The following is a 9,891-nucleotide window of genomic DNA, read 5'->3' on the forward strand; positions in this document are numbered from 1 at the left end:
AAAAAAAAAAAGGTTGAGAATTTAGAGGGTTAATATGTTGTGGTGTTGTTAACCAATGTCATAAAACAACATGTGTACTACTGTTTCATGAGAAAATTATTTGTTCTGTAAGCCTTCACCTGAAGTACAATAAAATAAAAAAACTTCCACATTATTACAAACAAGTTATATGGTTCAATACTGGTGAAATAAGCGAGATAAACATCAATTTTTAATACTGATAAAGAACAGCTATTTTTGTGGGAAATAGATTTATCTCTCTATATAAAAAACCAAACCAAACCTGTTGCTGTCGAGTCGATTCCAACTCAGACCAACCCTAGAGATATATAAATAGAAGCCCTCGTGGCACAGTGGTTAAAGCACTCAGCTGCTAACACAAAGTCAGCAGTTTAAAACCTACCAGCCACTCCACAGGAGGAAGATGTGGCAGTATGCTTCTGTAAAGATTTATAGCCTTGGAAACCCTATGGGATCACTAAGAGTCAGAATCAACTTGATGGCAGTGGGTTTTTTACCTACATGAATACACACTTTCCATATATGCATATGCACAAATGACACTAGTCCACACTACTCAAAAATATCCAGTTCATTTTTCTTTTTTCCAAAATCCAGATTATTAAAATAATATACAGAGCCCATCTAGACTACCATCATCAATACTGGCTAAAACCATTAGGAGAAAAGTGATGGGGAACTTTTTAATAAAGGGATCAAGCTGTCAATATCTAAACCCACTAACAATAAAAAAAAGGCAACTGGACATTGTCTGCTTTTCGATGTGATACAATTGGAAGTACACAGTCTCACTCAGGAAGTAATCTAGTCCCAAAACAAAATAAAAGACAAAAAAAAAACAGAACCTGAATCTGATCAGACCTAACCTCCAGCTTGTAAGAAATACAGAGAATAGAGGAACATGTTAAGTGACACCACAAGGTGAAATTAACAAAATCCAGATTATGAGAAAGTTCACAGGACAAATGACCAGGTTTTTTCCAACAAATAGCAAGAAGAAAAAACAAAAGAGAATGAAAAGGGAGAACTGTTACGGACTGAGAGATTTCAGAGACATATCACCTAAATGCAGTGTGTGCAACTTGTTTGGATTCTCATTCAAACCAACCAACTGCAAAAAGACACTATGAAGTACATTTGGAGAATCTGACTGGATAGTAGATAATACTTAGGAGTTACTGTTAATTTGGGAGAGGTGTGATAACTGTAGTGTAGTTACTTAAAAATATTTTTTTCTTAGAGATACACATGCAGTGTATTTGCATGAAATGATATGACGTCTTGGGGCAAGGAGCTGTGAACCAGGATTGGCCATAGATTGGTAATAACTGAAGCTGGGTGACGGACACATGAGGACTCTTTAGACTATTCTATTTTTTTATGTGTTGGAATGTTTCCATAATAAAAAGTGTAAAATACATATACTCTAAAATCCCTAAAACTAGCAGTAAAGGAGCCTAATGAAAAAATCTAATTTTCAGTCATAAATAAGATAAAAAATTTACCAGCTCATCCGACAAGACACACTGGAGATAACCTGTACCATCGCGCAACACCAGGAACATTAAATTCTTTCCTAAAAATGAGAAGGAGAAATTTAGCCAGACCATTCTCAAGTCACTTACAAAGTAATTTTTCATGATTTAAAACAATAATTTATTATTTTGTTGTTGTTGAGACTATACACAGCAAAACATTTTGTATGATTTAATCTTATACAACAAAACTCCAAAGCTGAAACTAGGAAGTTCAAACCTTCCACATGGCTGCCTTCCTTCAAAGTGCCCGCCAGTAATATTACTACTGAGTATTTGTAAAGCATTTTTATTTTCTTCATTGTACTTTCAATCCTATGTGACCTTCAGGGGAAAGCAGGACAGTAAGCAACTTGAGTTGCAGGATACTGTCCTCATGACCTGTGAATCCCCTGCCATGCCCAGCCCCTGTGCACCTGGTGCAAGGTGCATATATACTGGGGAACACTATCACTCATTTTCTTACTCATGTACTATTTCTTTTTACATAGGATTTGATAACCACTCAATAAATACACATGCAATAAAATAATAAAAAGAGAAAACAAAATGTCAGGACCAAGGAAGGGAGAAGTGAAATGTAAATACACTAATTATAAAAGTCAACACTACTGCCATGATTAAGTTTTTGATTTGGCTCTAAACTTCCTATATAACATCCTCTGTTTTTCATTAAATAAAGTTGACTTGACAAATATTTACTGGGTACTTCTTGATCACTGTAGTTGCTTGCATTTAAATAATTTTAAAACTTTCAATAGCCATATCAAATAAAAAGAATAAATTTAGGACATAAATTACTATAGCCTTTAAAACGCCAGCATACAAAAAATACTCCTAAGTAAATGTTTTTATGTTCTTCTTCATATAAGACCAGGGATATGTAAAATTAAAGAGAGAAAAGCTATACTGTTTACCTTGCCTACGCAGCCTGTGGACCCAGCCAAACACCTTTACTCTTTGGCCTCTATGTGCTTCTAATGCATGAATCTTCACCTGTCAAGTTAAAATAAATAATATTTGGCCAATTATGTCTTTTAACATATCACATGCCAACTTTTTCACTAATATTGGACAGATGTAGTAAAGTCTTAAAATTCACAAATGTTGTAAAATAGAAAGCAGTCACTGTGGTGCAGTGGAGCGTTTTTTGTGGCCTTTCCCGTCATCGTCTTGTAACTCCCACCCAGGTGATTGGGCGGGACTGTGTAGACAGGGATTACAAAGGGATTGGTCAGTTTTGCCATCCTGCTGGGCTTGAAATGAACCACCTCAGAGGCAGGAAAGAGAGGATATCACCAAGGAAGAACATCCAGGAGGGGAGAGCATGTCCTTTGGACCAGGGATCCCTGCACTGAGAAGCTCCTGGAACCAAGAGACGCAGAGAGAGGAAGAGAGAAGCAGTGGCAGAGAAACAATGGCAGGAGACAGAGTGGTGGGCTACCCGGCCACAGAGCAAGAAAGCTGAGTGTCTTTAGGCAGGAGGCTTACTGGCGGTATAGAGTGCCTCTGGGCACTTACTGGCAGAGCTAAAAGAGCTGTATAGCACTTGTCAACAGGGCAGAGGCCAAAGCGCCAGAGAAAGGTACGCCTGTGGCCATGGCTGAGAAGTGGCTGTCCTGATGGAAGGACTGTATCCTGAGTTCCTAAACCTGAATTGTATCATTACTTCCCTAATAAACCCCATAACCGTGAGTATTGTCTGTGAGTTTGGTGTGGCTATTGCGATGAATCATCAAACCCAGCAGAGAGCGCAGTTGGTGTTGGAATTGGTAAAGATGGCAGAGATAGGCGGCACATCTGACCTCAACCTCATAGAAATCAGCCTTGGGCTGTTGATCTTGATTCTCCTTCCCTCTTATGAAGTTAGACGAGGTCAGACACCTCCTACATGCCATTTTTATAGTCATTCTACTGTAGGTCAGAACCAAAGAATTTCACCATACCAGAGTAGCTAAAAAAAAACCACGTCTCCTTTCTCTTAGTGCAAAACTGGCAATAAGAAACACTCAGAAGAATATCACAAATATGGGTCACAAATTCTCTGGTTGCCAAAGCACAGCTGCTTCATTTCAGATACTGCTATAGAAAAAAAACTTAATAAATAAACGCAATTTGTCACAAGTGAAGCACCTGCTCCCCACAATACCAACCATCCTGGCCCATACAGAACCTTTTCCTTAACTCCACATTCCAGGTCCCTTGGAAGCTAACAAAGCCTAGATTTTTGTTTGGGGGATGGAGGAGAGATAAGTAGAGGAAGGGGAAGGTGAACGTAACCAAGAAAACAGCTCCATCACTAAGGAAGTAGGAAAAAATATGACAACCCATCAAAATAAGAACTATTTTAAAGCAAACCATGTCCATTCATAGTCCGGCATTCTGGTTGGGTTCCAGAAAGAATACAGAAAGAAGAGTGAATTCAATTTCACAAAAAAAATTTTTAAATCTGTTTAAAAACTCATAAAAATCCTGGATTTCAAACACCTCACTTCAGGATGAGGAAACTGAGATACAGACAGGGAGCAATACCACAGAGCACAGCCAGGCCTGGATCCCAGGTCTGCTAGCTGTTTGTTGGGATAGAATTCATTTAACATGCAATTACTAAGCTTTATAATAAAATGAACCCCAAAAGAGCCAGCCTCATAACTCTAAAAAGTCATTTCTTTCTATCCTTTCTAAAAAGAAAGTAAAAATAAACAATGCAAAGGAACAAACCATGTGGCATGCCCCTGAAAAACAGAAATAATGCTTTGATGTGGCCAAGTCCATGACATTCATTTCTCGCACATCTTGAGTGACTTTGCTAAACCCAAATCAGATCATGATGTCACTTCTAGCATTCCAGTTCAAACAGCAAGTAATGCCACATATAACTTACACATTTTGGCTCTGGAAGACTTGGATCATTTTTAATGGTAATCTTCTTTGCTTCTTCCAGGTTTTTTTCTCTTCGCAAATTGTCTTCTGCCTAATTTGAATGATAAAGCAATTTGTTAAAATGGTTTACAGTATTCTAACTTAAAAAATTTCCACAGTAGCAAATTTCTTACTAACCTCTTTCTTTTCCCGGCATTCATTCTTCATTTGTTCCCTGTGCCACATTTTTCTAATGTTCTTCATCTGCGATTTAGAAATAACATCCCACCTCTAGAGAGATAAACAGATATTTTATCTGTGTTCTAATGAAAATATATTCACCCAATAAAATTCTGGAAAATTTTGGTTTACCTTACCTCATTTTCTTTTTGTGAATCTACGTAAATGGTAGGAAACGGTTCTTTTCCTACTGTCATCAAAGCCTTGGGTAGGGAGGGAAAGAAAGGAAATGTCTTTAACATTTTACAATACTTAAAATAAAAACAACTCCTTATTTACAAGGCAACTTCAACAATCTAGAACATACTCAAGAGCCAAAAAAAAAGCATTGAGACCTCAACAGTCAAAAGCTGATGTTGACTGAATGACTGGTTGAATGTACCAAGAATTCTACTTAGAGTAAAACCTCTTAGGTTCTTTCACTAACAATTCCGGCAAGCTTGGTTACACCATTACACAGTTTCCCAGTACCAGGAAACTAGAAACAACAGATTTTAAATGGCTATAGGGACCATCAACAGGCACATGGACGACAAGAGAAGAGAGATGGAACAGCAAGGGGCAAGGGAATAACTGCAGATCACATTTAAAAGGTCAGTCCTGTGTAACAAATCAGGGAATAGTGCAAATGGTTTTCAAAACTTTTTCAACAAAATAATGGTTAAGTACACAAAACACTAAGCTTCATTTAATTTAAAAAATTCCTGTATGTAGAATACCTCTTTTCACCAATACTGGGACACATCAGGTATTGCTGTGTCATCATTTTATATATTTGTTTTCTCATTTTATATTTTATAGTTTGTACTCTTTTTTAAAAAAATAGATAGTTGAAAGTATGTGAAAGATGAATGTTTTATTAACTGCTTCAAAATATTCCTTCAAAATACTTCCTAAGTTATTAAGTCAACCCAAGAAATGCAATGAAGTATTCTCTCCACTAGTAAGATCTGAAGCTTACAAAAATGGATCTCTTCTAAAATGTCTGGTTTCCAGACCTGAAAAATACTTTCCATCTAAATTTAACATTATTCCCAATTCAATGGTTGCTACAGAACAGGAGGGAACCCGAATCTTTTAAAAACATCCAAGAGAGTTCATCTTTTAAACAATTAGACTTCATAGTGATGTCTGTAACTCATAGGGAATTCATTTCCTACCTATCTGTACTGATCCCTCCTTTTATATTACTGAAACGGAAAGAGACAAGTATAATTCCCCAAATCAGAACTGCATACTTTTGCCAACAGCAACATTCTGCAAACGTTCACCTAATCAGTGTTGTCAGTCTGTGGGAGCCTCAAGGAGGCACCCCAACAACCCAGAAGCCAGAGAAATATGATTTCCCTCTTAAAAGTTAAAAAGTAAGACCTATGCATGATACATCAAAGCGTACAGAAATCATCCAAAGAGGTGCGAAGGCTCTCAGGACAGGAGGACTTGATAATAAGCTAAGTAAATATTCTAACATAGCTAATAAAAGGGGGGATCAGCCAGGCAAGGGTGCACAGACAAAGGAGTGTCAGGGGTAGTGCTTTTCTGAGCACGGTCTAAGGAAGAAGCTTTTACCATCTTCCTTATGTGCTGCTTGGAGGTTGCAGTCAATGAATCTAGCATTCTAGTTCAAAGGACTCCTGAAAAATGGATGTCCTGAGCCACACCTTAACCTAATGTATGCGCCTAACACCCACACTCTCAGTTCATGCTCTCATAGAGGCCTCTGATCCGTATTTGGCCTCCCATGTAAATTTGCTTAGAGAGAACGTGTTAAACTCATTCGAGGACTCTAGGTCCTGAGAAACAATAGTAAATTAATAAATCGGCATTCTGGTTTCAAGCTCCAGAATCATGAGTTACTGAGAGTGTGCCTCTGAGAAATGGGTCCATTTTTTGTGTGCCAGTATAAATCAGGCTTCTGTGTCTCCAGGCTCAGGGCTACACTCTGGATGGTGGTAAATTCACCAAGAGGCCTCTTAGGAGTCGTCAGCCTGGAAGAAACCTAAGCAAGTTCTCAGTGTGACTGAGGGAACGTGATTTTTTTTTTAATTTCTACACAAACTGAAAAACTGGCAATCTGACTCATTAGAGAGAAAAAAAAATCCAACATGGAATACCACACAGTAAGGAAAAAAAGAAGACATCTTTTTAAAATATTCTAACAAGTTTAGACTTGGAATGTCTAACACCCTTAAAGCTGTATACACAGATTACACTCTCTTCTGAAAATTCGCTTCAAAATCCAGTGTGTGAAATAAAATTCTTGACAAGTCACACAATAATAGACATACCAAAAAAAAAAAAACCCAAACCCACTGCTGTTAAGTCAATTCTGACTTTCAGAGACCCTATAGGACAGAGTAGAACTGCCCCATAGGGTTTCTAAGGGGCAGCTGGTAGATTTGAACTGCCAACTTTTGGTTAACAGCTTCTCTCTTTACCACTGCACCACCAGGGCTCCAGAGTAGACATAAGTCATTAATAAATGCAATGTCGTTTTCCTAACAAGACGAAACACTACCTTTAGACCTGTTTTAAAAGGTTTCTCCTTGGTTCCATCACCTGTAGCATCATTTCCCTCTCGATCTGAGACATACAGCTCTCCTGTTTGAAAAATGAGATTAAGTTATCTATTTGGCCAATAACTATCAATTAACACATACTACAACTACTTTATCCATTCTTTATCTTTATAAACAGAAAAAGTATCTGATTAATAAAAACTACCACAGGCCAAAGGAAATTATATCAGTTATTTTCCCACTTCCCTATTTCAATGATATCCATCTCATAAAAGCATGCTAGTTACAAATTTAGCTTTTCAAAATGAACTTTAATAATTTTCATTTGTGAGACTGCTTCTGACTACTTAAGTCCCCAAAAATCAAGCAAAGACTTTGGAGTTAGACAGACCTAGGCTGAAATCTTGGATGTTGTGCCCAGGTGACCCTGAAGAATTTACTTAACCTTTCTAAGCTTATTTCTTCATCTACAAAACCAGGAAAACAACACCCATCATGAAGGGCTGTTCTGAGGATGAAATAAAATAACCCATTTCAATCAGCTATCTCATTAGGAGTACATATATGTCAAATAAATACCAGTTCCCTCTGGTTTTTAAAGGAAAGCAAGTTATGAGGTTAAACAAAATACAGAAGGCCTCACAAATTAGTACATCTGAACAGCGACATCGATCCAGGTCTCCTAAATCTTTTTCCTTTTTCTACTACACCATGGGGTCTCCCTGGAAATCTCAATAAAGATGAGGATGTGTGAAAGGGAACCGACAGAATTCTCAAGTCCTCTCCTTACGATCACTTTTAAGAATGACATATGTTGGGGCAAACTCATATCTGAAACACTCCCAGCGCCCGAGTTTCGGTCGAATTACCGGATTCTTCGCAGTGGGGGAGGGCCCGGAGTGGCCACCATTCCAGCCCCGGGTCCCCAGAGCTCGAGGGGAGCCCTGGCCGGGTCCATCGAGTCCCGGGCCCAGCAAGGGTGCAGGCCACTTCCTCCATTCGCTCTTTCAGCAAATATTTATGGAGAGCCGATTCTGCCAGGCACTAAGGTAAGCGTTGGTATCGGCCCGAACAAGACGCACAAGGTTCCTAACAGGCAAGGAGTACCGCGAAACTTACAAACTCTGGCATCCCGGAAACTCACTCACCGAGTACCATTCCTGCGGTTGCCTTGGCCACTTTCAAGGACATCGACTCCAAAAATCGCCGCAGCCTTGTCACCCCACCGTGCACCCGCGTCGTGCTCGATTCGGTCGTTGCATCATACAACTTCGTTGCATCGGTCGCGCCAATGAATCACCAGAGCGTTGGGGCTCCATTGGTTCCGGGAAGTGGGCAAAAGTCGCTGGAGCCGCCATTTTTCGTCAGGGCAGCAGCGACTTCCGAGTCCAAAGACTACCCAGCGTCATGCCCCGCTCGCTCTCCGGGCTCCAGGGATCGCCTGCGTTCCCCGGTGTGTGGGTGCCACCTTGCCAGGGACTCGCCGGAGTCTCGGGTAGAGGTTCAGTCCCGCTCCTTTCCGTCTTCACTTACCAAACTTTCCCTTCTGGATCTTCCAGTTCCGCCCCCAGCTATAGGCGTTCACAGGTTTACTTAGGAGCTAGACCAAGGATTACGTTCCAGATCCCAGATGCTGAAATGTTTGTTGAATTAATATTATCAAATATATTGCGCGCCAGCGACGTGGGGGTGGCAAAGAGAGACAGGAATAGTCCCACCTCATACGCATTGCCTCCTTTAAAATATGAAGATGCTTTAACTTTTATGATTTCAATGAATGTACTTACTTCTTTATTTAGGTGACTTGGAGTATGGTATGTTTTCTTTTAAATTTATAAAGACTACTATTAAGATGTTTAACTGTGTTTTATTGACTATGCAAAGGCATTCAACTGTGTGGCTCATAATAAATTATGGATAACATTGTGAAGAATAGGAATTCCAGAGCACTTAATTGTATTCATGAGGAACCTGTGCATAGACCAAGAGGCAGTAGGTAGAACAGAACAAGGGAATACTGCATGGTTTAAAGGTGTGTGTCAGGGTTGTATCCTTTCACTACACCTATTCAATCTGTATGCTGAGCAAATAATCCCAGAATCTGGACTATATGAAAAAGAACAGGGCATCAGGATTGGGGGAAGTCTCATTAACAAGCTGCGTTATGCAAATGACACAACCTTGCTTGCTGAAAGTGAGGAGGACTTGACGCACTTACTGATGAAGATCAACGATTACAACCTTCCATATGGATTACACCTCAACATAAAGAAAACAAAAATCCTCACAACTGGACCAATAAGCAACATCATGAGAAAACACTTAAGTTATCAAGGATTTCATTTTACTTGGATCCACAATCAACACCCACGGAAACAGCAGCTGAGAAATCAAACGACTCGTTGCATTGGCAAATTTGCTGAAAAAGACCCCTTTAAAGTGTTAAAAAGCAAAGATGTCACCTTGAAGACTAAGATTAGCCTGACCCAACTCATGATGTTTTCAGTCGCCTCATATGCCTGCAAAAGCTGGACGACGAATAAGGAAGAGCGAGAAAGAATTGACGCCTTTGAATTATGGTATTAGCGAAGAATATTGAATATACCATGGACTGCCAAAAGAGCTAACAAATCTGTCTTGGTAGAAGTACAACCAGAATGCTCCTTAGAAGCAAAGATGGCTAGACTGCGTCTCACATGCTTTGGGCATGTTAT

At 39.4% G+C, this 9,891-nt stretch overlaps 1 protein-coding gene across 1 annotated transcript in view; it reads right to left on the reverse strand.

Moving 5' to 3' along the window:
- The window catches only part of NARS1 (asparaginyl-tRNA synthetase 1), a 17,834-nt gene extending 9,395 nt beyond the window's left edge, over window positions 1-8,439 (reverse strand). The window contains exons 1-7 of the mRNA XM_004379260.2: window positions 8,326-8,439; window positions 7,177-7,259; window positions 4,796-4,861; window positions 4,617-4,709; window positions 4,441-4,530; window positions 2,474-2,552; window positions 1,527-1,597 (exon numbers count right to left, since the gene is read on the reverse strand). Of these exons, the coding sequence (XP_004379317.1) occupies window positions 1,527-1,597; window positions 2,474-2,552; window positions 4,441-4,530; window positions 4,617-4,709; window positions 4,796-4,861; window positions 7,177-7,259; window positions 8,326-8,368 (525 nt within the window). The 5' untranslated portion in view covers window positions 8,369-8,439. The remainder of the gene's footprint in view (window positions 1-1,526; window positions 1,598-2,473; window positions 2,553-4,440; window positions 4,531-4,616; window positions 4,710-4,795; window positions 4,862-7,176; window positions 7,260-8,325) is intronic.
- Between the last annotated feature and the right edge of the window lie 1,452 nt (window positions 8,440-9,891).

This window comes from Trichechus manatus, unplaced genomic scaffold (genome assembly GCF_000243295.1).
Source record: "Trichechus manatus latirostris isolate Lorelei unplaced genomic scaffold, TriManLat1.0 scaffold00063, whole genome shotgun sequence".
NCBI classification, from domain to species: domain Eukaryota; kingdom Metazoa; phylum Chordata; class Mammalia; order Sirenia; family Trichechidae; genus Trichechus; species Trichechus manatus.